The 27,502-nt window shown below is 36.8% G+C and overlaps 1 protein-coding gene across 8 annotated transcripts in view; it reads right to left on the reverse strand.

Moving 5' to 3' along the window:
- CSNK1A1 (casein kinase 1 alpha 1) overlaps positions 1 to 27,502 on the reverse strand; it is a 47,789-nt gene that overhangs the window by 14,115 nt on the left and 6,172 nt on the right. For 7 of the 8 annotated variants that reach the window (XR_014146949.1, XR_014146947.1, XR_014146946.1 and 4 more), the window contains 5 exons: positions 11,164 to 11,290; positions 8,393 to 8,491; positions 5,909 to 5,992; positions 1,684 to 1,823; positions 283 to 361 (listed from right to left, as the gene is read on the reverse strand). Coding sequence is in view for 4 of the 8 variants with exons in the window: in XM_081826171.1 (XP_081682297.1) it covers positions 283 to 361; positions 1,684 to 1,823; positions 5,909 to 5,992; positions 8,393 to 8,491; positions 11,164 to 11,290 (529 nt within the window). In the remaining 4 variants the exon portion in view is untranslated. The remainder of the gene's footprint in view (positions 1 to 282; positions 362 to 1,683; positions 1,824 to 5,908; positions 5,993 to 8,392; positions 8,492 to 11,163; positions 11,291 to 27,502) is intronic. The other variant, XR_014146948.1, reaches the window with a different exon arrangement.

Raw genomic sequence — 27,502 nt, forward strand, 5'->3', positions numbered from 1 at the left:
CCTCCACCTTTAATTAGCCCATGTCAATTTCCATTGAGATAAAGCTACTGGTTACCAATGGGTACCTGCTTACTGTCCCAAAGGAAATTGTTCTTTAAGCCTGACTCTGGGATTCTATTAACTTAATTCTTAAATGATCAGATTTTATTTTCCCAATAAAAGGTGAAAAATAAAGTTAATTCACTCTCAGAAAGCCTCATGTTTGAAAGGGATCTTAAAGTTCATCTCCAATATGTACTTTTATTCTTAAAACAAAAAACTGGGAATGGGAGTCTCATTTACCTTTAGTCCCTGCCATGGCAGGCTGGTTCTATTAAAATACATCAAAACATATCCTAATGATTCCATGTCATCTCGGCGACTAGAAAAGAAAATGTAAAGTTATGAGCTGGAATTATTATGGAAAACATGTGAAAGAAAGGCAGGTACACAAGTTTTCCCAAGCAAGGAGAAAAAGCAATTTGGTGGCTTGTGAAAGAACGTACTTAAAGTAATAAAAAGATAAAATAAATTAAAAAATTAAAAAGTTCATAAAGAGTTATGTCTAACAAAATTTTCTCACAGAATACAAAATTATAAAATCCAACACAGTCTGCAATTTAATTTCTAAAGAGCAAAAAGGATTTAGCTGAACAACTTTCTAAATGAAGTTAATAAAGACGGAAGAATAAAGTAGCAGGATACTTTTAAGTTTTGCAGAAGCTTATAAAAAAGAACTTGAGGGATGCTGAAATAAATTAATATTTTAAAGCTAATTAAGCATCTATATGAATATATACACACACATAACAATGAACATTTCCTAAGCTTAAAATTCTTCTCTTGAGGGCGCCTGGGTGGCTCAGTTGGTTAAGCGACTGCCTTCGGCTCAGGTCATGATCCTGGAGTCCTGGGATCGAGTCCCGCATCGGGCTCCCCGCTCAGCGGGGGGTCTTCTTCTCTCTCTAACCCTCCTCCCTCTCGTGCTGTCTCTCATTCTCTCTCTCAAATAAATAAATAAATAAAATCTTAAAAAAAAAAAAAAAAATTCTTCTCTTGAAGCGCCCTAACCTGGAAGCAAGCATATCATTTATCATTTCTGTGCTTGTTTTAAGGAGCAAAACTGACTGATAAAAGATGAAGATGAAAAACCAGGAAAAAAAAGAAAACAGAAGACCTAGAAAAAACAAAGAGATCATGACAATGTTTACCTCAATCCAGATCCTATTAATTTATGTAGGAGTGAAAGGGTAGAACATGAGATGGCCCACCAACCCCCTCTTGGTCCATCAGGACTCAGATAATAACATTTTCCTTGTAAAAATAAATAATATATTCTTCTCCAAAATTTAACTTATACTACTAAAATATAAAAAGTCCAAGATCAGCATTAAGAAAATAAGTACCGTCTTCAGCTGCAAAAAAAATAAAAATAAACAAGATAAAACTGCTTGTATGCTAACTTCCCATCATGCAGTATTTTCTCCCCAAGAGACAACCTTCAACAAAGAAAACAAAAGGTCTCTCATTTAATTGGCTTCTCAGCACTAACTAAAGCCAACAGGTAAAAGGATTAACATGTTTCCTCAAATCCTCAGCCAAGAGACGTCTTTATATATCATAAGAAACTAGTTAAAATATTTCAAAAATTCTTTAGTGACTTTTGCTATGGATTTGATAAACACATTCATTTTTCAAACTCACCTCTGTTCAATACCAAGATGTGCATTGATGCTAGCGTATCGAGCAGTGCCAGTCAGATTTTTATCTTCTCTGTATGGTATGTGTTGCCTTGTCCTGTTGTCTCTGTACTTTTTGGCCAAACCAAAATCAATAAGGAATAACTTTAAAAGAAAATAAAGGGATATTAGGCTTCCAACCTTGTTCAACTGAACTGCTTCTTATTCATTAAATGGCATTTATACTATCTTGTTCAATTATATCAAAATAAAGTATCACAGGCAGAAAACATGAACAAACAACACTCTAATAAGCTTCTACTAGTCCTCATCAATAAATCAAGTTAAAAAAAAATACAGTTAAGTGGTTGATCCTTGTGAGCTGAACCAACTTCACAGGCCCAGTTTACTATACATTCAGGAGCCTGTCTTTAGAAAAGTAGTGGAAAAATATATATATGTTTGATAGCAGAGTTGACAAGTGTGCTGTGTGCCATGATGAAATCTGACATCCTGTTACTGTTGGTAAACAAGCATGAGGTTTCAAAAACTAAACATAAACTATCTGGAATTCTTCCATTTTATAAAGGCCATTTTTCATTCAGTATGCCAACAGAATGTTCATTATTTAAAATAAGACAACTCTGAAAGTTTGATATTGACAACAAACCCAAAATTTTTATTAACAAAAAATAAGGATTTTTTTTTTTTTTTAAAGCATGCATTACTTCTACTACTTCCCACTGACATTTATCCATGTATCAGGTTATACTTCTTGGAAATACAGTAAGCTGATCAAAAATCTTTTTAAAAAGTACTTAGTATTTACTTATATCAAGATAACTTACAATCAGCAGTTTAAAGGAGCTAACTAAAAACCACACTAGTATTTTAGAACAAAATAATGTTTAGTGCTGTCTTATTTATATGGTACACAGGGAATAAGATATTCATTTATAATGTAGCTAATTTTTAAAAGTAACTGAGGTTTATTCTCCATGATTAACACTTCAAAGAAGGAAAAAACCTGTTTTTTATCAAAAAAGAAAAAATCCAAAATATATTCATATTTACCTACCTTCTAAAGCAAAATAATCTTTACTCCAATTTTTAGTCTTGATCATAAATTCACTTATTAAAGTTATGTTTACAAAGATTATCCAACAAGGCAGGTCTATGTGGCATTACAGTACATAGTCCTAGACTTTTTTCCCCCTAGTTATGCCTACATTTTATAGCTCTTTTTTCCATTAAGTAGACTTTGGGTCCCTTCTACCCAGTTTATAATCTGTAATGTCCTAGGAAACTGGTCACCTAGCCTATTAGAGTTTGTATAAGAATAAATAAAATGAATGATTTAGGTGAAAAGATGTGATCAAACGCCTCTCTTAGGAGGATGAAAAACACTTCTATCGAGGGGTACCTGGCTGGCTCAGTTTTAAGAGCATGAGACTCAATCTCCGGGTTGTGAGTTCCAAGCCCCATTGTTGGGCATAGAGAGTACTTAAATAAATAAATAGATCTTAAAAAAAAAAGAGAGAGAAAGAAAAGAAGAAAAAGAAAAACACTTATATCAGGCAGGCACTGTACCCTGGCCTTAACTGGACATCGGGATGGGAAAGACATGGAGGTTTGAGCTTATGTCACCAATATAACAATGAGATACTTATTTTTACCTGGTCTACTATAAAAGAAGGAAGATTACATTTTTAGTAAAATTTAACTGGATGAGAGCTCTCTAGTAGGTTAAATTCACTTCCTCAGCAATCACATTATTATACGTCTATGAGAAAGTCTTATAAAACACAAAGAGAAATAAAGCTCACACTCTTAAGTTTCTCTTGATATGAAAATGGGCTCAGCATATAAATATTAAAATGAGCAAAATACATTTCTGTGAAGCAAACCAAAAAGTATGACTTAAGATTCTGCAGAGTCACAGTGAAAAGAAAACAAGGCAAAAACAAACACAAAAAGGACACCCAGCTTCATAGTATTTTTAAAAATACCCCTAAGAATTATGTGGGTTCTAAATAAAAAGTGATTAGGACATAGACTCTCCTCTAAAGGATATTTTCTGGGATTGCTTCTTTTAATACTTCAAAATAGAGAAGATAGGAACTCTGACATATTATACCTGATAGTTTCATTCGTAAGTCTACATTCAGTAGCTCCATTTGCAACTCAATAACCAGACATTTTCTCACAACTTTCTAAGATTTTATAAAAACTCAGTGTTTACTAAAGTTCTTTCCTTCCACAACTCTAAAGGATGAAATGTAGTTTATTAAGAAAACACTATCTTCTCAAATATCTCAAACTTTAATATCGAAACAAAAAACTACAAAGCCAATCAACTCTAAATTTTCTCTTACAAAACCTGAGAGTAAGTCAGGAAAAATAATTTCACTGCTAAACAAAGCTATCTTATTTTATGAGCCAGCAACTGAAGAGAAAGATTATTCAAAATTAAAAAAAAATCTAAATCTCTTGGTAGTTCATCATTTTCTGGTGGTACCTATCAAGTTTCATTAGTAGCCCTCTCTGTTTTGAATTTAAAAATGAATACAAACATAATAGAAGTGTTTACATGACACCACAGGATACCAAAGATACATCCAAACAGCCGCAAATATATAAAGAATCAAACAAGGAAAAGTCAATATTCAGTAAGTCGTAAGATAATGTATTTTTTACAGGTTTGCATATACAAAAAGAAGTCTAATTTCTTTGGTGGGCCAAGCTGCTTTTCTGTGGATTTGTGTTTTGTGTTCCAAGTAAAATTTTTGCCTGTTTTATAGAATGCAGCCTATTCTTCAAAGGCATGTAGTAATGAGTTAATGTTGTATATACTGGGGTAACTCCATCCAGCAGAGGTGCACCTTCCTCAGAAACACTAAAGCTAATTTTAGTTTTCAGTAGATCTAGCAATTTTTCTCTTAACCAGGGGCCACTTTTCCCTGCCCTTCCAAAAAATTCACATGTTCACTTTTCTTCACAACCCAGCTAACCTGTATGCAGAGAAAATAAACAATTCAATTTTATGGAAATTATTAAATGATTATGCTACAAAATATAAATTAAACATGTGAATGAATGGATAAGCAAAAATGGGGCACTAGGTGCTTTATTATGTGCCTAATTACCCAGCAACCCCTCTTCCCACGCTCCAACTAAGAATCAGTCACAATTGTTATTTCTTTGTGAATGAAAATAAGTCTGAATTTCGGAAACCTATTTAACAGCAGAAGAAGATGGTACCTGGAATAACGCCGGGCAGTATGGAAAAGAATTAAATGATCACCCAGATGATGAATGTGGTACAAAGTATGGAATATACTTTGAAACTACAAAGTATGTTCATACACCAAATACAACTTTTCTCTTTTGATTACTCATGCCAATACTTCCTTTCTCAGTATATACTAAATTGAATGATGAAGATTCATTTATTTGCTCAAGAGCTTAATTAACGAAGCTCACTAACTTCTAGAGTTCCACCTACGTAAAAAATTTTTTTTAAGAAAATTACTGGGGTGTTTACTTAGCCTGCCAAACACTAAATCATCAGGTTATGCATTCCTTTATCTTATGTGTTATTAATTGGTAACTGTTTGATAAGTGCTTCAATGATGTTACTGTTATACTGTTAGACTGCAATGTCTCCTAGTTCCAGAGCATATAATGCTCTTCCAGCATCTCACGCCATTTGGTTGAAGTTGGGAGAATTCACAGATAGAGGAAAATCAATTCTACAAACACTAGATCTCAAATCTGATCTACACTTACCTGAAGTTCACTAGGGAAGGGGAAGAGAGTTGATGCAGAATATATTCACCATACAGCACTGATGCACTGAATTTAGATGTATTTCATGCATTAAGTTCTGCAACTCCAAATACATTTTTAAAAACTAACAGTCTATCTCAAGTTTACCATTAGACAAAGAATTTCAACACTAGACCAACATATCATTTCCTCATGTGGATGTTAGAGATCTAAACATAATCCTGTTTTCATTTAGGTTTTCTCTAAACTTTACAAATTTTAAGCAAAAGCCACAAAAAAAAAAAATCTTAGTAATGTTATATGTTTGCCAAGTATGTCTGAATAATGCCAACGTAAGAGATGCTTGAGCAAGATCTACATTCTCCAGAATTAAAACAAAACAAAAATAATCAAAATAAAACAATAAAAAAGAAAAGCACATGAATTTGGGATTGAGGTTGGAATAGGAGACAGTTTCAGACCTGGTTTAATCCTGAGAAAGATGGGTCCTGAGAAGTACTAACAGTCATGCTTCTTTTCCTCTTCCCCACTGGAGATTCTAAACACTAAACAGACAATAGAGGGTGGCAGTGCATCAAACAGTATTGCTTACATTGCAACAATGGCCGGCGCAGACAGGCAACACCGAGGCATTAGAGAAAGAACAGGGTAGCCAAATGCCATCCTTCTTCCACCAAGCACTGTAGCTTCTCAGTTTTCCAAATAAGAATCACATGCTCAAGAACATTTGAATTCTGGAAAATACTCAAGTTTTTAATGCCACTATATTGTGTCACTGCCTGAATCAGGGATAGCAATGGTGACATTTGGCTCTTTAATTTTTTAATCAAAACTGGGGAATTTGGTTCTGGAATATTTGGTATCACAATCTGCCCTTCCCCCAAAAAAGATTGTACAGGGGAAAAAAATCTTCAGTAAGGAAGAGGTAGAAGGCATTTAGTCACCTCAAAATTGGTTTTCATAAGCATGCAGGGCTGATTACTGGAAGAGATGAACAAATTCACTAAGATTGGAGTGGTCACTCCTAAATATCAAATTCAGAACAATTTTCCAAATTAAGAAATTTGACTTAAAAAAAAAAACAAAAAAAAACCTCAAAAGCCCCCCCACTCTTTCTCCCCCATGAATAGAAAACTACTACAACAAGCTAACCAAAGAATCCAGTCTCATAAAACTGGCATTTTTTTCAAACTACAATACAGAAGGAAAACACTAAAAACCAACTACATAAACAAAACACTAATCTAAAATGTTCAAGAACAACATTTAGAATTTGGATCTTTGTTAAGTGAAACACTGCACTTCTACCCTAGGGTCTCTGAACCGTATTAACAGCAAGCAGCTCCACAGTATTTTATTACCTCTAGAGAGGACACAAGATTTCATCATGGGGCAAATTGGACATCCTAACACAACATGTAATTAACAAGCTATTTTTAAAGGGAGGGGGGAGCAAAGAGGTATTATCTAGGTCATCATTTAATTTTAAGACAAAAACCATGTACTGCAATGTCGACATGCAGAACACAGATCACAAGAGGATAATGGGTCTTTAGCAGGAAGAAAATGGGGAAGGAGGGCTGGGAAATGGCCAAAAGATCAGGGTCAAACTGACAAAATTGCCCAAAAAATTAAGACCAGTAATTTGTTTTCAATTCAATTACCAGGTTTTGCAATAACAATTAAGCACCTGGATGCTTCAGAGAGAGAAGCTACATAATATTAAAAAAAAAAAAAAAAAAAAGATGCAATTTGGGAATGGCAAGATCAGTTATATGTCGATATACACAACTTTCATTATTTAAAGTTTAGCTTTCAACAAAAAAAATTTATTTCCTAAAACTTGGTCAGACCAACATTAATGTCTCACACATTAACAAATAACACCAGTTCTAATGGTAATGGCTACAAGTTGGCATTCATACAGGCAAACGAAGGTAAACATTTATAGCCAGACCTAAAAACACCAAACATTTCCTAATGATTTAATAAAACAAATGGGAATCTTCCTTCCAAAAACAAAACAAAACAAAAAACCACAAAAACCAAAAAGCCCCAAGTTGTCCTGAAGTTGAGAATTTCTATCAGATCATCAGATCATAACATGCTTAGTGCATTGCCAATGCTGCCTGTCTGCCCGAGCTCAACATTGAATCGATAAATAAAGCAATTCACTCAATAAAACTAATCATTGCAGATAAAGTTTCAACACAATTAGTTTCTAACTGCAGTCATGCGTCACTAGCTAAAACCCAATCACCCCGTATGTTAATCATTCTGAGACCCCAATGAATACTAATTTTGTTGTATGAATATTCATTTCACTTGACTATATATTTTCCTTTGAAAGGGGAAGGAAGGATGGAGAATCCACCCAACTTGGCACCCAAGTAAGAAACTGTCAACTACTTTTGAAGCAGGCCCAAAAGTTATCCTTTTGAATACACAAATCCAAGGACTGAAGAATTCTCATTATGATCATGCTCAGTCAGCAAATGTTAACGCCATGGTGACAGATGGGTCAGTGGTTCCCACGCTGGCACGAACACATATATTACAAAAACCCACACTTCAGAGACAAAGGTTAAAATCTGATTTTAGCATTCAGGAAAAAAAGTATATGGGGTTTTTTACTACTTGAATGAGTGAAAAATAGATACAACTGTTTCATAATTAAATAACAGATAATTACATTTCATTATAAAGCCCTTGGGAATTTTTTATTTCCATATAGATAATTAACCTTGGTTGGGTAAGTTGGGAGAAAATTTGTTTCAAGTTACTAAGTTAATAGAGTTAGCTGATTACCCTTCTAGCACAATCTTTTAAAGCAATCTTCAACAGCAAATACAATTTCCTATGACTTCTTAAAGACTGAAAGTCTATCAAAGCAATTGTTGGAGTTTTTACTCTTTGTTCTTTCATGCAAAGAACATTTGACTAACCTTATTACAGTGACGCCCAATACCCATTAGGAAGTTATCTGGCTTAATGTCTCTGTGTATAAAATTCTTTGTATGCACATATTCAATTCTACTGATCATCTGGAAAAAAAAAGGAGGGGGTGAGAGATAATTATGTAATTTGAATTGTGATACAAGAAAGCAACACATTATTTCTCAATTATTTCTCAAGATCACAGATATATTTTAACAACTTCATTTAGAGTTCACAAAGACAGTGCTAGACAAAATTAAATGTAAAGGGCATGGATACTGAAGCATAAACCTGCCCCATTCTTTGGCATGTTCTAGTATTGATTATAAACATAACATCTAACCTGGTAGGAAGACCTGGTGTTTGCAATTTTTAAATTACAAAAGTAGTAAATTTAGAATTGTTTCAGTTAGAGCTAATCATCAACTTTCCACACCCAATTCTTTGCCCCGAGGTAACCTGTGTTACAATAGCCTGGCATTACCCATTTCCATACTCTTATTTACACACACGTATGAACTCATGTAATTGGGAATGGAGATGTTGACCAACTGAAAAATACAAGCTGTTACTGTTTTAACTGCAATAAAAGCATCCTATTCATTTTATTCTTCTTTGCTTCTTTTTAACTAAACATTCCTGGAAGTTAGTAGCATACAACATAAACACAAAACATGGGAACATACACATGCTATGTTTCATTTCTTAGATGCTTTTTGAAGTCTCCCTTGTTTTTTTCTCCACACAAATAATCACATTCAAAAACTGAATAGTAAGGATGTCATTCTAATAACCTTTTTTTAATTTCTTGGAAATTCTGCCAAGTCAAATGGTGTAAGTCTTAGCATTCTTTTTAACGGCCATAAATAAATATTCTATGGTATAGATTAAGTTTTCCCCAACCATTATTCCCACTGTTCCCAACATCTTCTCACTGTGAACAATAATGCTGTTAACATATTTCAATTAAATACATCCTTACCTACTAGTGCTTTTATTTCTATGGGCTATAAACCCCATACAATTGTAGGGAGAGTGGCTGGGTCGAAGTAGCTATCATTTTGATAGGTGGCACCAGACTGTCTTTAAAAATAGGCTCTAACAATTCATTTTCCAGCAATACTTGAGAGTATTTCTTTTCCCATTGGCAAACTTATTTTAGTTCCTTCTAAATTTTGCCAATATGACAGGTATTGACCTCACTTCTTCACTAACAGTTTAAAAGTCTGCTCATTTACTGTTCTGGAACTGCCAATCTGTACCTCTGTCCATTATTCTTTTGGCTTGTCCTTTTCTTACCGATTTTAAGAATTCTGTGCATATAACAATCTTTTCTGTCATTTGTTATGTAAATAAATTTTAAAAAACTGTCTTGTTACTATGGCATCACTTCTAGAATAGTTTTAATTGTCAAATTATCAAATATGTCTATCTTTTCTGTAAGATACTTAAAAGTATTTGAAAATGTTTTCAATACCCAAAGACTAACTTTATCTTTCTACCCATACATATGTTTTTGCTCTTCTCAGTAGTATGTGTCAGGATTCTACTTATTCGTCCCCACTTTCCCTAGAGCTTTTATTACCATACAGATTCTGAACTCTGACAAATGTCTCTTAAAGCCAAATCTATAATCAAACTATTTATATTTTCAAGGAAATAGATGTATACAATGTCCAAATAGCACCTTTAGTTATAGCAGCAACTTGTACTTTATTAAAGGAAGAAAAAAACATTTCTCTCACTTAATGTACTTACTTGTCCTAGTCTAAGTGATACCCATTAAACCAGGATCATTGATTCATTGGGAAAAAGTGTGGCAAAAGATAATAAATGGCCCCAACTACTTACCTTCAAGTGTTATCATCTACAGAGCCAAGACTTAGCAGCCACCTCCTTAAACCATTGCTTTAATGCAACCCCATTCCCTGAACTACATTTTTTTCTGTTACCAGTGTACCCAAGATAGACTTTTATCACAAAATCTTGAACGTAGTTTTTTCCATTTTTCTCTCCTGAACTGTACACTCCCAGAGGAAAGGGACTAGAGTTCTTATTCTTCTTTGCACCCTCTAGTTCTAAGTAAAGCAGAAGGCCCTGAATAAATGTTCACTTGTTAATACCTATGTGTTACAGAACCTACAGAATATAAACTCTTCTATTAGGATTCATTCACATGTTAGTTAAAACATATTAGGAGGATCTTAACCTTCAACATTTGAGTTCTTAACATACCACAAATAAAACAATGTAATTTGCTAATATTTGCTTGAACCACAAGGTTTTTTTTTGTTAATCTTACTAAAATATCAGGTGATTACAGAGAATGAACACTATTTTCTAATGCTTTGAATTTATATTTTTAAAAATTCTAACTCAAATGCCAGTGTATCATCTCATTTTATTTTGACATCCAATCTAAATGTTAAAAATGTTACTCTCTTCCACAGCATCTTTATATATTGAGCGCTTTCTTCAAAAATCTTATAAAGAAACCTCTATAATCTTCACTGAAACAGACTCCATCTGATGAACAACTTGAAAACTACTGGGTACCAATATAATCCATTTCTGTCCTATGCCACAGGAGAACCTCTATTAAATCTTATTAAAGTAGTACTCTTGAATGAGTACAATCTACTATTATATCTTTTTTATTTTTGCTGAACCTAAGGTTACATAGCACAGGATTATACATACTCTGGTTTATAAAAATTTATATTACAATTAAATTATGAGTATTCTCAATTTTTTTTATTTTCATCAAAATTTCACATACCTGGTCAGCTAACATAAGTACAGTTTTCATTGTGAACCTTCTTGAACAGAAATTGAAGAGGTCTTCAAGGCTGGGTCCAAGAAGATCCATGACTAGCACATTGTAGTCTTTTTCTTGACCATACCACCTAACAAAATAAAAGGGGAAAAGGGAGAGCTTTAGGAAAAGGTGATTATCACTTAATATCACTAAATTTCTAAAATTCTTAAGCTCTAATAAGAAGATAGTTTTCCTTATCTATTTATTTTATCAAAGTTACCATAGAAGCACCTGGCTGACTAGTCAGTGGAACATGCCACTCTTGATCCAGGGGTTAGGAGTTTGAGCCCCACATGGGTATACAGATTACTTATAAAATAAAATCCTTAAAAATAAGTAAATAAATAAAGGTACCATATATTTTTTTTAATCTACATTTTAAGTAATCTCTACACCCAATGTGGGGCTGGAACTCACAACCCCGAGATCAAGAGTGGCATGCTCCACTGACAGCCAGCCAGGTGCCCCAGTTAGGTTTTACTTAAGGTTTAAAGTTTTCCTCTATTCAGATGATGAGTCCATGAACTGACTATACTGCCCAACACAAAATTAAGGGTAAGGAGAGTTTCTTCTGTCAAGTGGCCCCACTGTCATATTAAGATAGAACTTGCACAGTAACCTTAACACTCCTCTTACCAGAGCATTTGAATTCTATATCCATCTGCCACTGATTCCCATGACTTCTGCCAAATTCCTTAATCTTACCTGATACTACTTCCTAACTGAAGAAATGAAGGAGACTATACCAATCTTACAAAGCAAAGATCCCTTTTGTTAGAACTCCTGTCCCATTTACTACCAAGTTGTATTTAATCAATAATTACTTGTTCTTTTTTAAAAAAAGGAGTCACAGTTTTGCTTAGTTTGATTACCAAAAATAACCAATATTACCATAAAGATGACATGTGCTTTCTACTGGAGCCCTGTTTTAATTATCCAATGCTTTATTACTGTGGGTAAATATACTATTTGTCCCCCCCAAACTCAAGGAATAGCTAACTTTTAATTTTAGAGATTCCAAGGATTAGGAATCACTATAATAAATGATTTCAAGTTTCTATATGCCTATAAAAATAAGATTCTGCTTGAAAAGAAAATTGGCCAATAAAAAAAATTTTAAGAAGAAGTTATTTTAAAAGACAGTGGAGTAATTTGTTAACTTCAACAAAAACTGATACCAAGATTTACCACTTTTTGACAAGTTTGTGTTTTAAAAATATTCAGAAAAGGGAAAAAGGCTTAAAAAAATCTATGGCAAAAGTATTAACAAATCATTAGTCTAGTGGGTAAATGTTTAGTGCTATTTCTTTTTTTAAATTTTGCTCTAGTATGTTGTTTTGTTGATAAGCCAATTATTTAAAAGAAAATCAAGATTAAAATTAGAGTGTGTGTGGGGCACCTGGGTGGCTGAGGTCATGATCTCGGGGTCCTGGGATACAGCCCTGTGTTGGGCTCCCCACTCCACATGGAGTCTACTTGTCCCTCTCTCAAATAAATAAAATCTTAAAAAAAAAAAAGAGTATGTGGGGTTAATATTTAAATATTTTTCTAAGAAATGCGAAGTTAACTACTACATAGGTGGTCCCATATTCAGATACATGGAATATGCTCCCTAATATTATGTTATGAGAGTAAAAGATTAAAAAGGAACTAGTATAGAGGCACCTGGTTGCCTCAGTAGGTTAAGCGTCTCCCTTCAGTTCAGGTCGTGACCCCAGGGTCCTGGGATCAAGCCCCACATTGGGCTCAGGAAACCTGCTTCTCCCTCTCCCTCTGCCTGCCTCTCCCCCTGCTTCTGCTTTCTCTCTCTCTGTCAAATAAATAAATAAAATCTTAAAAAAAAAAAAAAGGAACTAGTATAAAAAGTTCACACTCAGGGCACGTAGGTCAGAGTTGGTTGAGCATCTGACTATTGGTTTCAGCTCAGGTCCTGATCTCAGGGTTGTGAGATGGAGCCCTGCTTCGGGTTCCATACTCCCTCCCTCTTCCTTTGCCCTGCCCGGTTAGGCTCACTCTGTCTCTCTAAAGTAAACAAATAAATCTTAAAAAAAAAAATTCACCCTCCTTCCTATACTTCTGTTCCAACTGTTCTTGAGAACTACTTTACAAACACAATAAATAATTGCCACCAAACACACAAAAAGGAATCAATTTTCACACCCTTTTGCAGAAAAAGGTACCCTGATGGGAAAGTTTCTGCTTAACCTTTCAGAGATCTTGCCCACTACCCTAAGCAACAGAAATGCCAATGGCAGAGTTGGTCTAGAACTTACTGTACCTAAACTGTATACAAAGCAGCTGTTACTTTCCCTCTTCCAGCCTTTGTTTTCCATATAGAAATTCAACACCCTTGACATTCCTTCAAACATTTACTTGAAAGAAAGACTCACAGTGGTGGGTTTTTAGGGCTGGAGATAGGCACAGGAAGAGATGGATAAATCTAATAATATTAAAAGGTAAAATATGAACAAAGTAAATAGGTGTATGTTCTTTCCTTTTTCCTGTTTATTTTCTTTTTCTTGCATTTTTCCTCTTCTTAACTGGAGAGGTAAATCTGTGCTAGGGAGTTGTCAGAACTTCAAAATCAATCCTTGCCATTATAAATACCCAATACTAAAATTAGCAGATTCTTAATATAATAATATAATTATAAATTATAAAATAAATTAAAATCTTAATATTAATATAAATTAATATAATTTATCTAGGTTTATTTTTTTATTTTTTAAAATTTATTCATTTGACAGAGAGAGAGCGAGAGAGGGAACACAAGCAGGGGGAGGGGGAGAGGGAGAAGCACGCCTCCCGCCGAGCAGGGAGCCTGACACGGGGCTTGATCCCAAGACCCCAAGACCATAACCTGAGCCACCCAGGAGCCCCTAACTTATCTAGGTTTTAAAGAAAAAGAAATACTCTATACAAGAACACCAAATCCAGGCAGCAGCTCTTTCTGCCACAGGTCCTGTCCCCATGCTTTAATAAACCATCTTTTTGCACCAAAAACAAAACAAAACAAAACAACCAAAAACCCCCACCAAATCCAGAAAGAGCTAAGGCAATGAGAAGGCACAAAAAGTCAAAGGTGAAAAGGGAAAGCAAAAATCAACTCTCCTCAGACCACATGCCATCTCTCCATGGACAGATTTCCACTGGATGCCTCACTAACTACAACAGTTGAGCAAATTTTACAACCATCCATCTAACCCAAATACAAACATGAAATGTAAAAGGCACAAATTCGTATTTCCTATCTTCATGCAATTACACAGGACTTCAAAAAGAACTTTCTGAGAAGTCATCTGCAAAATAAGCCTTTAGCAGAATACTCCCATGATAATGAGAAACTGGAAAGAATTAGATGAATTTTAGAAACATGCTAAAGAAAAGAATCAAGTTATTGGGCATTTTCCTCCTTACCTGCATAAGTGTGTAAGACATATCTGCTATTCTCAACATCAAAAAGATAAACAGTCCATAAAAAGCACCTAAAATAGAAATGTTCAAAGGCACTTTTCTCCACAGAAAAACCATGCATTTCTATATTAGGTCTTCCTGCTGTATAGAGACTGGTATTGAAACTTCTTAAACCTAAATGACAGGTGTTTCCATCTTTCATACTTCCTTTTGGTCTCAAGGAATATATAAAGTTAACACCTCACTCTCCCCATCTGTGCTTTCCACCTCTCTAACTCATCCAGACATTAGTACACAAAGATTAGAAGCCAGGAACAGTCTACTACTTATCCAAATCCTACTTATTCACTTTCTACCCTCACCTCCATGTTTTCCACTTCTATTCTAAATGAGCTTCTAACTCTCTACTTTCAACCCCAATGTCCTAATACTCAGACACCAAAGAAATCTTCCTTAAGTAGCCTGTTCCACACTGGTCCATTTCAGATAGAATTCCCATAGCCACTGACTACTGCTTGTATCCACAATCAAACCCCTTGACAATACAGTATCCAGGTGCTGCCACTTTGTGGTGTTTCTGTCTCCACAGCTAGTAGGGTAAGACCTTACTGTCTGTTTGAAATCATCTTCACAGAACCTGGGTAATGAGCAAGCACTAACCTGATTCTCTGAGTTCATTTAAGTCTGCAGACAATCTGAAACCAACCAACACAAAAACTCAGATATTATCTTTAGACCTTTTTTATGTGAGTGCGGTATATGTTGCTAGTAAGTACAATATAATAAAGTGATGTACATATACAATGTAGGTACTCAAATTTATCTATGAGATTAAAGAAAGAACTCTGGTTTGATTTGGACCTTATTCTTACTAAGTTTCAAAACAAGCAGAAAAAGCAAGTAATTTAATGGATGAAATTAAAAAAAAAAGTGCAAGGGTCTCATTTTTCCATTTACTTGTTTTAAATCAATGCTTTCAGACTTAAGAGTTGCCTGACCAATCAAGGAAGTCGTAGACTGAAGACTGAGTTTGAAATTTATATAACTGTCATTACTTAAAGCATAAGAAAGCTACCTTAAGTTCTAAAGAAGATGCTAAGGCAAGGTTCACCTCTTTGCTCTCATTTCCCTTCCTCTAAACCCATATCCAAACTAAACCTAGTTAAAGAATTAAGACACATGAAAAGCAGAATTTAAGACAATACAAGAGTCATTGGGGCTGACAAAAAGTGCTAAAAGAATTCAGAAAACCAAAAGATCAACAGTAATTAAATTTATCCAAAAAAGCCTTGTGAAAATGGTCTATTACCAGTCAGATCCTGACAAAGGGATAGTATTTTGATTGGGAAGGTAGTAAAGGGCATGCTAGCAGGGGTAAGAATAAACTCCAGGCTCCTATAAGAGGAAAGTCAAGGTGGCTTATAATTCAGGGCTATATTACAGACTCTTGAAAGTCAGGCTAAAGAGCTTTTAAATTCTATAAATAACTGGGCGAACTACCAGTACAGTGTGGTGGGGGACATAATACAATTCAATCAACATTTTAAGATTAGCCTTGGCATCAATATGCAATGTAGAAATTGGGGAGTGGGAGAAGGATGAGACAATGACATGGTGACCAATTAGAAGTGTTATGGTTGGAAGGGTGCTGGGTGGCACAGTCAGTTGAGTGGCTGAACCTTGGTTTTGGCTCAGGTTGTGATCTCAGGGTTGTGAGATGGAGCCTCGCTTTAGGCTCCATGCTCAGCAAAGAGTCTACTTGAGATTCTCTCTCCCTCTCCCCTTTGCCCCTCCCACTAGTGCTTTCGCATGCTCTCTCTCAAATAAATAAATAAATCTTAAAAAAAAAGTGTTAAAGTTGGAGACTTGATGCTAGGGATTTCTTCTCTCTGAGAATCTCTTCATGAAAATAAAAAAATCTTAGAAAAGAAATAAAATGACTGAAATATTTTAAGTATTGCTATGAGGCCTAAGGACTTCCAAGAACCATAAATCAGAATAATTATCATAAATATGCAGTTCAGGGCACCTGGTGGTTTAGTTGGTTAAATATCTGCCTTCGGCTCAGATCATGATCCCAGGGTCCTGGGATCGAGCTCAGTGGGGAGCCTGCTCTCCCCTGCTGCCCCCTTCTTGTGCTCTCTCACTCTCAAACAAACAAATAATAAGTATGTAGTTAAGATTAAAGCACTCAAATAGGTTTCATCTCTATGACTAGGACAATAATAATGGAAGACTTGTTTAATGTAGGTCCTCCCCTCAGACTATCAGTTTGATAGGTGTGATGGTTAATCTTTTTTTTTTAAAAGATTTTATTTATTTATTTGAGAGAGAGAATGAGATAGAGAGAGCATGAGAGGGTGGAGGGTCAGAGGGAGAAGCAGACTCCCCGCTGAGCAGGGAGCCCAATGCAGGACTCGATCCAGGGATTCCAGGATCATGACCTGAGCCGAAGGCAGTCGCTTAACCAACTGAGCCACCCAGGCGCCCGTGATGGTTAATCTTATGCATCACACTGGGCTCAAGGATGATGGGATAGCTGGTAAAACATTACTTTGGGGTGTCTGTGAAGGTGTCTCCAGAGATCAGCACTTGAATCAAGATTAGCACTTGAATGACAGACTAAGATCACCTTCCCCAAAGTGGAGGGCTTGAATAGAAAAGGGAATAAAACTAAAAAGCAGAGGAAGGGAAAATTCGTCAGCTAGAGCTGGGACATGCATCTTCTGCCCTCCATTACCCAAGCTTATGGTTCTCAGGCCTCTAGACTTGAGACCAAAACTACACCACTGGTTTCCTAGGCCTCCAGCTTGCACACCTCAAACTGGTACTTCTTTGCCTCCATAGGGGTAAGCCAATGCCTCATAAGAAATGTCTTTCTGTTTATATAATATCCATTGGTTCTGTTCTCTGGAGAATCCTGACTAATACAACATGGGCAGCCACTGTATTTGTCTTATTCACAACTCTATATTCCAGGCATCCAGCACAATGCCTTACCCGTGGGAAATGCTCAGTAACATTTGCTGAATTAAAGAGTGAAAAGTCAGATTAGAGGCTCTAACAGGCTGGGGAGTGCTTGATTTGGCACATAAGGGAAACAAAACAAGGAAAACAAAACCACTCTGTACTTCAAGTATAAAATCATCAGGAAGCATCTATTCATCTTTGATTCAAATTAGCCAAGTAATTATAAAAGTTTACAAGTGATATTCTTAACCGGTACATGTTTCTTCCTGTGCCGCTTATCCTCCCGTCCTTAGGTCATTAATATCAAAGTCTTCACTGAACAACTAAAAAGCAGGAGCACTGAATCAGTGCTATAATAGCATCTCCATTCTCAAGACACTGTCTCTCAAACTTTCTTGCCAAGCCATCATCATCCAATCTTTATGTTCCTTTTTATGAGGGTAGAAAATAAGATCTGTTCTAGTACAATCTAGCTGATCCCCGCCACCCCCCCAGCTCCTAAATTACCAGACTTTAACAGAAGGGTACTCTCAACCACAACAGAACCCCTCTACTCTCAATTTAAATACTTGAGTCTCAAATCCTTCTGGTACTACATTCGTTTGATTACTTCTGGAAGCTGCAGACATCTAAGACCTTGAGTCTTCGACACTGTAACCTCTAACCTAAAACTGTCAGTACTTACTGAGCTCCATTTCTTTTTTTTTTTTTTTTAAGATTTTATTTATTTATTTGAGAGAGAGAGAATGAGAGACAGAGAGCATGAGAGGGAGGAGGGTCAGAGGGAGAAGCAGACTCCCCCCAGAGCAGGGAGACCGACGCGGGACTCGACCCTGTGACTCCAGGATCATGACCTGAGCCGAAGGCAGCCGCCTAACCAACTGAGCCACCCAGGCGCCCTGCTCCATCTTATTAATGGCATTCATTACGAAAACAACCAATAATGCAAGATAGTTTCAATCACATTCTGATTCAGGGTAAATCTTCAGCCCTTTTGAAAGAGAACTAGAAACAGGACTTAATATGGGTTTACCTCTTAGTTTTCTATTAATTACTGATAAACAAGACTGCTGTGTAACTCTTGTTTTCCTTAAGTTTCCTTGCCCATAACTGCTCTTTAGATTTGTGGCCTCTATTTTACTCTGAATACAAGGTACCTAGAATTTAATGACCTAAACTTAATTTCTCCTGCCATCAAAAATTTAAGAGCATCAATCTATTTCCTTCTCTTGCAACTTCACATTTAAGATACAATTCAGGGGCGCCTGAGTGGCTCAGTTAGGCATCCAACTTGATCTCAAGAGTCATGAGTTCAAGCCCTCCAATGGGCTCCACGTTCAGCATGAAACCTACTTTAAAAAAATTAAAAAATAAAAAGCAAAAAATACAATTGAGATTTTAAAAGGTCAGTAACATAATTTTTATCCATAATCCCTGGGATTTGTAACTTGCAGAAATACCTCTGAAATGGTTTGAAATTCAGGGCATCTTCACTAAAGAAAAGACACTCAATGCAATCTGGCTACTGTAAGGAAGTGGAGGATCAGGTTTAATAGACACTGTGGAATACCTAGAACTTTAAACACAAATACAGATTAGAACAATTTCTCCATACTGACAACTGTTTTAGACATAAAGTAACTGAGAAAAGACCACAGTTTTAGCTGTAGGGATGGCAATCAAAGTAATAATGCTGATAAATGTGATACCAAGAAATTTTAGATATATTAATTCAAACTTTTAAATCTTTCTTCAAACCATTCAACCTATTTTTTTTTTTTTAAAGATTTTATTTGTCAGAGAGAGTGAGCAAGAGAGAGAGAGAGAGCACAAGCAGGGGGAGCGGCAGGCTCCCCGCTGAGCAAGGAGCCCGATGCGGGACTCGATCCCAGGATCCTGACATCATGACCTGAGCCAAAGGCAGATGCTCAACCGACTGAGCCACCCAGGCGTCCCAAACTGTTCAACCTTTTTTAACTGATTTTCCCACCTTTACAATCTCACATGCCTGGGGAGGGCATTAACAAGCATGTAAGTAATTGAGAGTTAAAACAAGGCTAGGAAGAGAAAAGAAAATAAATATTGGGAACCTACCAAATGAGTGACCAACCTTGCATCAAATATATTTAGCCACAATGCCACAGACCTTGTCTAAACGATTTGGGGAGTGGAGGTGAAGTAACTCCTACATCAACATTTCTTAATCTTTTTGGTGCCACAGATCTCCCACCTTTGGTAGTCTGATAAAGCCTATAGATTCCTTCTCAGAATATTTTAAATGCAGAGAATAAAATACATAGCATTATAAAGGAAAACAATTATAGGGAAATTCAGCCACACTAAGATTACTTAATTTTGATACAGTAAAGTACATGTTCTTTATTAATGAGATAAAAGAGTAGATCTAATTAGGACTATTAATTATGAAGCAGTTAGGAGTGTAAACAATATTCTGAGATACCTGCAACAATAATGTGTTATGGAGAAATATCTGTGATTTCTACTGGTGATAAAGCCAGAGGTACTGCTAAACTAGTGAAGATTTCTTGCCTCCATTTACAATAGAAATACAGACTGTCCTCAATTTACCATGGGGTTATATCCTGTTAAACCCATCCTAAACTGAAAATATTCTACGTGAAAAATGCATTTAATACACATAATGTACTGAACATCATTACTTAGCCTAGCCTACCTTAAATGTACTTAGAACACTTAAATTAGACTACATTTGGGCAAAACCATCTAACAAAGCCTATTTTATAATAAAGTGTTCAATATTTCATGTAATTTATTAAATACAGTACTGAAAGGGAAAAACAGAATGGCTGTATCAGAGTAGAATGGTTGTAAATACACCAGTTGTTTACCCTCATGATCACCTGACTGGGAGCTGCCTCAGCGCTGCTGCCCAGCAACTTCCCGAGAGTGTCACACCACATATGCCAGCCTGGGAGAAGATCAAATTCAAAGTATGGTTTCTACTGAATGCATACCACTTTCACAGCATCATAAAGTCTAAAAACCATAAATTGAACCATCCTAAGTCTGGGACCATCTTACTAGATTCAGTTAGAAGTTCATGAAAATAAAGATGTAGGGGCGCCTGGGTGGCTCAGTCAGTTCAGCGCCTGCCTTCAACCCAGGTGATCCCAGAACCCTGGGATTAAGCCCCACATCGGGCTCCCGGCTCAGCGGGGAGCCTGCTTCTCCCTCTGCCTGCCGCTCCCCCTGCTTGTGCCCTGTCAAATAAATAAAAAAAAATTTTTTTTTTAAAGATTTTATTTATTTATTTGACAGAGAGCGAGCGAGAGCAGGAGCACAAGCAGGGGGAGAGAGAGAAGCAGGCTTCCCCTAGCAGGGAGCCCGATCCCAGATCATGACCTGAGCCGAAGGCAGACACTTAACGACTGAGCTACCCAGGCACCTCAAATAAATAAAATCTTAAAAAAAAAGAAAACAAAAAAGATAAGATGTAATTTTTTTCCTATCCCCCCTTGGGAGGTTATATCCCTACCAGGTTAAGAATCCCTGCTTTGAAACCAATTTTTTTTTTTTTTTTAAGATTTTATTTATCTATTTGACAGAGACACAGCGAGAGCAGAAACACAAGCGGGGGTGGGGGGGGAGAGGGAGAAGCACGCTTCCCACCAAGCAGGGAGCCCGATGCGGGGCTCAATCCCAGCACCCCGGGATCATGACCTGAGCTGAAGGCAGATACTTAACGACTGAGCTACCCAGGCGCCCATCGAAACCAATTTTTTTGTATTTTTTTAATTAAGTTTTTAATTTTAATTCCAGTCAGTTAACATACAGTGTGATATTAGGTTCAGGTGTACAATATATGATTCAACAATTCTATACATTACTCATCATGGTAAATGCACTCTTTAATCCCCATCACTTATCCCCCATCCTCAAAATTAATTTTTTAAGGTGAAGAGACCACAGAGTAAAATCTGAGAGTTGGGTAACAAATATATGTTTTATTCAGCAATACTACCATCAACTAAAATAATCTGCTTTCCTTCTTCATCCTAATCCTCCAAAACTGCTACTACTAATCCTTTGATCACAATACAGCCTTGAATTAATGCTGTAACATTTTCAAGTTCCTTAGTCTCCTTGTTCCTTGCCGTTTGCCTTCAAAGATGTATAACTGTTCCTTAATCCAAAAAATTATAAAAACACAAAACCAAAAAATGTGCCTTATATATGACCACATCACTATCCAGTACTAAAGGTACTATTTATTGATCCATTCAATATTTATGGTATCTAACAAGACAAAACTAAATTAATTACTGCTCTCATAGCTTACAGCAGTGTGCGCATGCAAATAAAAAACACGTGATCGGCACCTAGGTGGCTCAGTTGGTTAAGTGGCCAACTCTTGATCTCAGCTCAGGTCTCAATCTCAGGGTCCTGAATTCAAGCCCCACACTGGGCTCCACACTGGGCTCCACACTGGGCATGGTGCTTACTTAAAAAGAAACAAACAGAAGTGAGGAAGGAGAGACCAGTGCTGAGAGGGTCCAGATGATGGCAACCCAATCTTTTAGAGAGAGTCATTAAGGAAAGCTTTTCTGATGAAGAAGCATGGTTAATTCTTGGAAGTATAAAATGGAAGATGGCCAGGTAAAGGGGTGGATGGGAGTTAGTGTGCCTGAAGTTTGGTATTCACAACAAACTTAAAAGAAGCCAGCATGGTTGGGACACAGTGAAACAAGATCACTTTATTTCCTTGTTTACAAGTTAACAAATATTCTAAAATCAGATTATGGTGATGGTTGCACAACTCTGTACACACACTAAAAACCAATGAATTGTACATTTTAAATGTGATGATTTATGTATGTCAATTTTCTCCTTAAAGCTGTTACAAAAAAAAAATCTTTTTCCAGGGATAGCTGGCTGGCTCGGTCAGTAGTGTGTGAGACTTCTGATCTCAGGGTTGTGAGTTTGAGCCCCACAGTGGGTACAGAGATTACTTAAAAAAAAAATTTTTTTTTTTTTAAGATTTATTTGCCAGAAAGAGAGCGCGCGCGTGCACAAGCAGCGGGGAGTGGCAGGCAGAGGGAGAAGCAGGCTCCCTGCTGAACAAGGAGCCCCATGCAGGACTTGTTCCCAGGACCCTGGGATTATCATCTGAGATGAAAGCAGCTGCTTAACTGACTGAGCCACCCAGGCGTCCCAAAAACAAAATCTTAAAAAATAAAAAAAATCTGTTTCTCCAATCTCTGTTTTAATATTTATTGTACCTATGTGCCTGAAGCTGCAGGTAAGTGCTATAGGCACCCTTAACAAGCTCTGTAGGTAATTATTATGCATGGTTAATGTTTGAGAAATAAGTATTCACAGGGAAGCATAATGGGGTCCCACTGACCTGACCGATCAATGCAGTCTCTAGATGGTTCAGGGTACTATTTAGGGCTTATATTCAGGATACTATCCCTTTGATGTTAAGGAAATCCTCACACTGTCTGAGATTTACACATCTTTCCTCCTAATTTTCTGTAAGAGAGATGAATTCACAACTATATGCCAGATGCATTGCATGTGCTCAAAAAGAATGAAAGTCTCACAAAATTTTTTCTGTTCACTGAAATATGCCCAGTATCTTAACTATGCCTGGCACATAATAGGCACTCATACAGGTTTGTTGACTGAATAAAAGAAATACTTGCTTATCCTCTAGAAAGTACTGTAGGAGGTACTGTAAAGTATATTAAGTTTCTAAGACACTTTTGAACATCTGAGCTTTCATTTGAAGAGAAGCTAACATTACTCTGTTCTCTCGGAGGGATACAAGGTATTAATATTATGGAGGTTCAAAAATGGGAACACCAGGATTTCAGTAAGTGGAGCCCAGTGGTAAGAGTAATTTTAATCAAGGAGCACCTGGGTGGCATAGTCCGTTGGGTGGCCAACTCTTGGTTTCAACTCAGGTCGTGATCTCAGGGTCATAGGACTGAGCCCCGTGTCAGGCTCTGCACTCAGCAGTCTGCTTGAGACTCTTTACCTCTGCCCCTCCCCAATGCACCCCCCTTCAAATAAATACTCTTAAAAAAAAAAAAGAAAAAGAATTTTAATCAAGGAAGAACAGCCAAAAAGAAAACAATCTAACCTAAATACATAATGAACAGCATAGTAAAGGAATGGAAAAGAATGGTATTTATGTGAAGGTATAAATCCCAGTTTCCTTAGAAGAATTTCATTATTTTAGTTGTTACCAAGAACAACGTATTAAACACTTCTAATGTAACTAAGACTTGGAAAATGTGAAACTTAAAACTTATAAATATTTCATGCTATTACCTTCTAACAAAGCAATTTATAATCAAATCTCACACTCCCCTTTCCATAAAAGTCACCTTAAGGACAAAACAGTCTGGTAGTGTAGGCCAATTTAATAAATAAGTACTTAAAGCAGCTTCCAGATGAGCTGAAATACAGGATAACCTGAATTTCAGGTTAATCTGAACACCTCTCTACTATACACTTAATGATGGCACAAATGAAACATATGGATGACAAATATGATGTATGCTTAGCCACTATCACCATCTTGTCTCCCTTAAGAAAAAAATCTCCAGTACAAAAGTTGCAACTTCCTGATGTTGATGAACAAGAACCAAAAGAAATTCCAAAGGCCAACACAACTAAGAGATACTAAGAGATGCTAATAGATACTTAAGCTGCTAAATGTCCACAATAGCAAGCCTTCACTGTGAAATTAATGGACATTAGCATTTAATGATATGGCAGTATTTTTATACCAGCTTTCAAAGCTAAAGAACGAGTACAGCCACATTTCCATTTGTAAATTTGCTGCCAGCTAGTGAGTTCAGCTGAATACTCGAGAAATACTAAATACGGGCGCCTGGGTGGCTCAGTCGGTTAAGCGACTGCCTTCGGCTCAGGTCATGATCCTGGAGTCCCGGGATCGAGTCCCGCATCGGGCTCCCTGCTCAGCGGGGAGTCTGATTCTCCCTCTGACCCTCCTCCCCCTCGCGGTCTCTGTCTCTCATTCTCTCTCACAAATTAATAAATAAAATCTTTAAAAAAAAAAAATACTAAATACTACAGAGATGATAAATATTCCCATTAGGAACTACGCATACATCAGGTACTCCCAAAGTTCTATAAATGTGTAAAAGAAGTCAAACTCTCTATAGGGTTCCATTAAAAAGTAAATGTACACTGATAGGGGCGCCTAGGTGGCACAGTTAAGTGCCCAACTCTTAGTTTCGGCTCAGGTCGTGAGATGGAGCCCCACTCTGGGCTCCACACTGAACAGAGTCTGCCTAAAATTCTCTCTCCCTCTGCCCCTCCCCTGCTTGCTCACTCTCTAAAAAAATGAATGAATGAATGAATAGAAAATAAAAGAATTTCTTTATTGAGTCATTAGTGCCTTTTTAGCCAACACTAGGCTAAAAAACAAAAGATACCTCTATCAGCAAGACATGGTTCTTTCCCTCAAGGAATTTCTAGAATGCTTTCTTATAGGAATGCATCTGGAACATGGGAGTACAAAAATGGTTTCAAATATTGGTGTTACTTTCCAGAAATCAAAGCATTTGATTATATGGGACTACAGTGTACTTTCCAGTGCCATGTTTCCTGGTATAGATTTCCTGAATTAACCTCCTAATTCATAGGAGGAGGTAAGTTAAGAAACCAGCCCTACCAAATTGCAGTTCTAGAAAAGATGGGAGTTGGTGGGTATGGGCAGGAAAGAACAATTATAACCTTGAAATATGGCACAGTAAAATGGTTCCTAAACTCTGCCATGTATCAGAATCACCTGGGGAGTTTTTTTTTTTTAACTCTTGATGCCTAAGGTATACCCAAACCCATTAAATCAAAATATGTAAGACTAAGAGCCAAGTGTCATTTTTTTTTTAAAACTTCTCCATGTTATTCCAATGGGCAAAGTGTGGGAACCACTGGCACAGTCTGAAGATGCAGTAAGATCTATTTAAACAACACATTGGATGTGTTGAGTTTAGGCAAATTAACTACTCTGACTCTCACTTTATAGGAAACCCCAACTTACAGGATTGTTGTAATGATTAAGACCATGTGCAATGTCTGAATAATGGTCAATTCTACTTTTCTTTCTTGCACATACATGGAAAAATGAATGTTTAGCCACACTGTATTCAACCAACTACTCACTTATTTCAGTAGTATGTACTAACATAATAAAAGGCAATTATACATTAAAGTTAGAACAAATTATTACCATATCAGAGAATGAAAGAGCCATAGTTTATCCTACTGATATCATCAATTTTTTTTTTAAGATTCTATTTATTTGAGGGGCACCTAGGTGGCTCAGTTGGTTAAGCGTCTGCCTTCGGCTCAGGTCATGATCCCAGAGCCCTGGGATTGAGCCCCACATCGGCTCCCTGCTCTGCGGAGAGCCTGCTTCTCCTCCTCCGCCTGTTGCCCCTCCTGCTTTTGCTCGTCCTCTCTAATAAATAAAATCTTAAAAAAAAAAAAGATTTTGTTCATTTGAGAGAGAGTGGGAGAGAGCACAGAGGGAGAGGGAGAGGCAGACTCCCAGCTGAGCAGAGAGCCTGACGCAGGGCTCGATCCCAGGACCCCAAGATCATGACCTGAGCCGAAGGCAGATGCTTAACCGACTGAGCCACCCAGGTGCCTCTGATCTCATCAACTTACATAATGCATTAAAAAAATAAAACTCTTAAGGGGCACTTGGGTGGCTCAGTTGGTTAAGGGTCTCCCTTCAGCTCAGGTCATGATCCCAGGGCTTCCTGCTCCATGGGGAACTTGCTTCGCCCTCTCCCGCTCCCCCCCCAACCAGCTTGTGCAATCTCTGTCAAATAAATAAAATCTTATTAAAAAAAACTCTTAAGACCTAATTAATCTTATGAAATCCCTTTTATAAATGAAAGCTGACATTACAAATTACAGAATTCATTCTAGGTTCAAATCTACATGACATCGCAGAAGGATCCCTAACTTTTGACTCTCATATAATGCTCTTTCCATTTCCTTTTAAATTGAGGATCAGAATGTACTCTCCAGCTGAATCTTTTTGTACACTTCCAAAGTCCCCATTAAAACATACCCCACTGAGGACTTTCAGGCAAGGAAAAGGGAGTATTCCTGTTCTTCAAAGGAGAATGAGGCAAAGATCTCAATTGCTACTCACTGTTCACCACCCCACCTGATCATTTTATTAGGCAAGTTGTATAGTGTACTTCATGGTGATAAAAACATTATTAACCTATAGTCTTGCATACAGGCAAATCAACATCATATCCAGAAAAATAAATATGTAAATATGATCCAAAAGACCAACTTAAAAATAAATAAATAAAACCTATCTTGCCACAAAATGTAGCTTACCATGGACTAGCTGTATTCAAAAAAATCAAATATTCTTTATCTCAGTAGGGAGCGTGGGCTATATCACTGTATACATTTGTCAAAATTCATTTGATGGCACACTGAAAGCTGTGCATTTCACTGTATATAAATCACATATCATTTAAAAAAAAAATTAAAACACATCCATGCTATGTGACTACTGGTCATTTAAATTTCAAGAGCCACCTGAGATTGTTTTAGAAACAAATACAATAACAAAACCCATCATTTTGGGGCACCTGGGTGGCTCAGTCGGTTGAGCGTCTGCCTTCGGCTTGGGTCATGGTCCTAGGGTCCTGGGATCAAGCCCCGCATCGGGCTCCCTGCTTGGTGGGAAGCCTGCTTCTCCCTCTCCCGTTCCCCCTGCTTGTATTTCTGCTCTCGCTCTCTGTCAAATAAATAAATAAAATTAAAAAAAAAAAAAAAAAACCCATCATTTTAACTAGGTATTCACTTATATTTTGAAAACTATTAAGGGGTGGCACCTGGGTGGCTCAGTCAGGTGTCCGACTCT

The sequence above is a fragment of the Leptonychotes weddellii genome, chromosome 7 (assembly GCF_054177405.1).
Source record: "Leptonychotes weddellii isolate Sample4059 chromosome 7, ASM5417740v2, whole genome shotgun sequence".
NCBI classification, from domain to species: domain Eukaryota; kingdom Metazoa; phylum Chordata; class Mammalia; order Carnivora; family Phocidae; genus Leptonychotes; species Leptonychotes weddellii.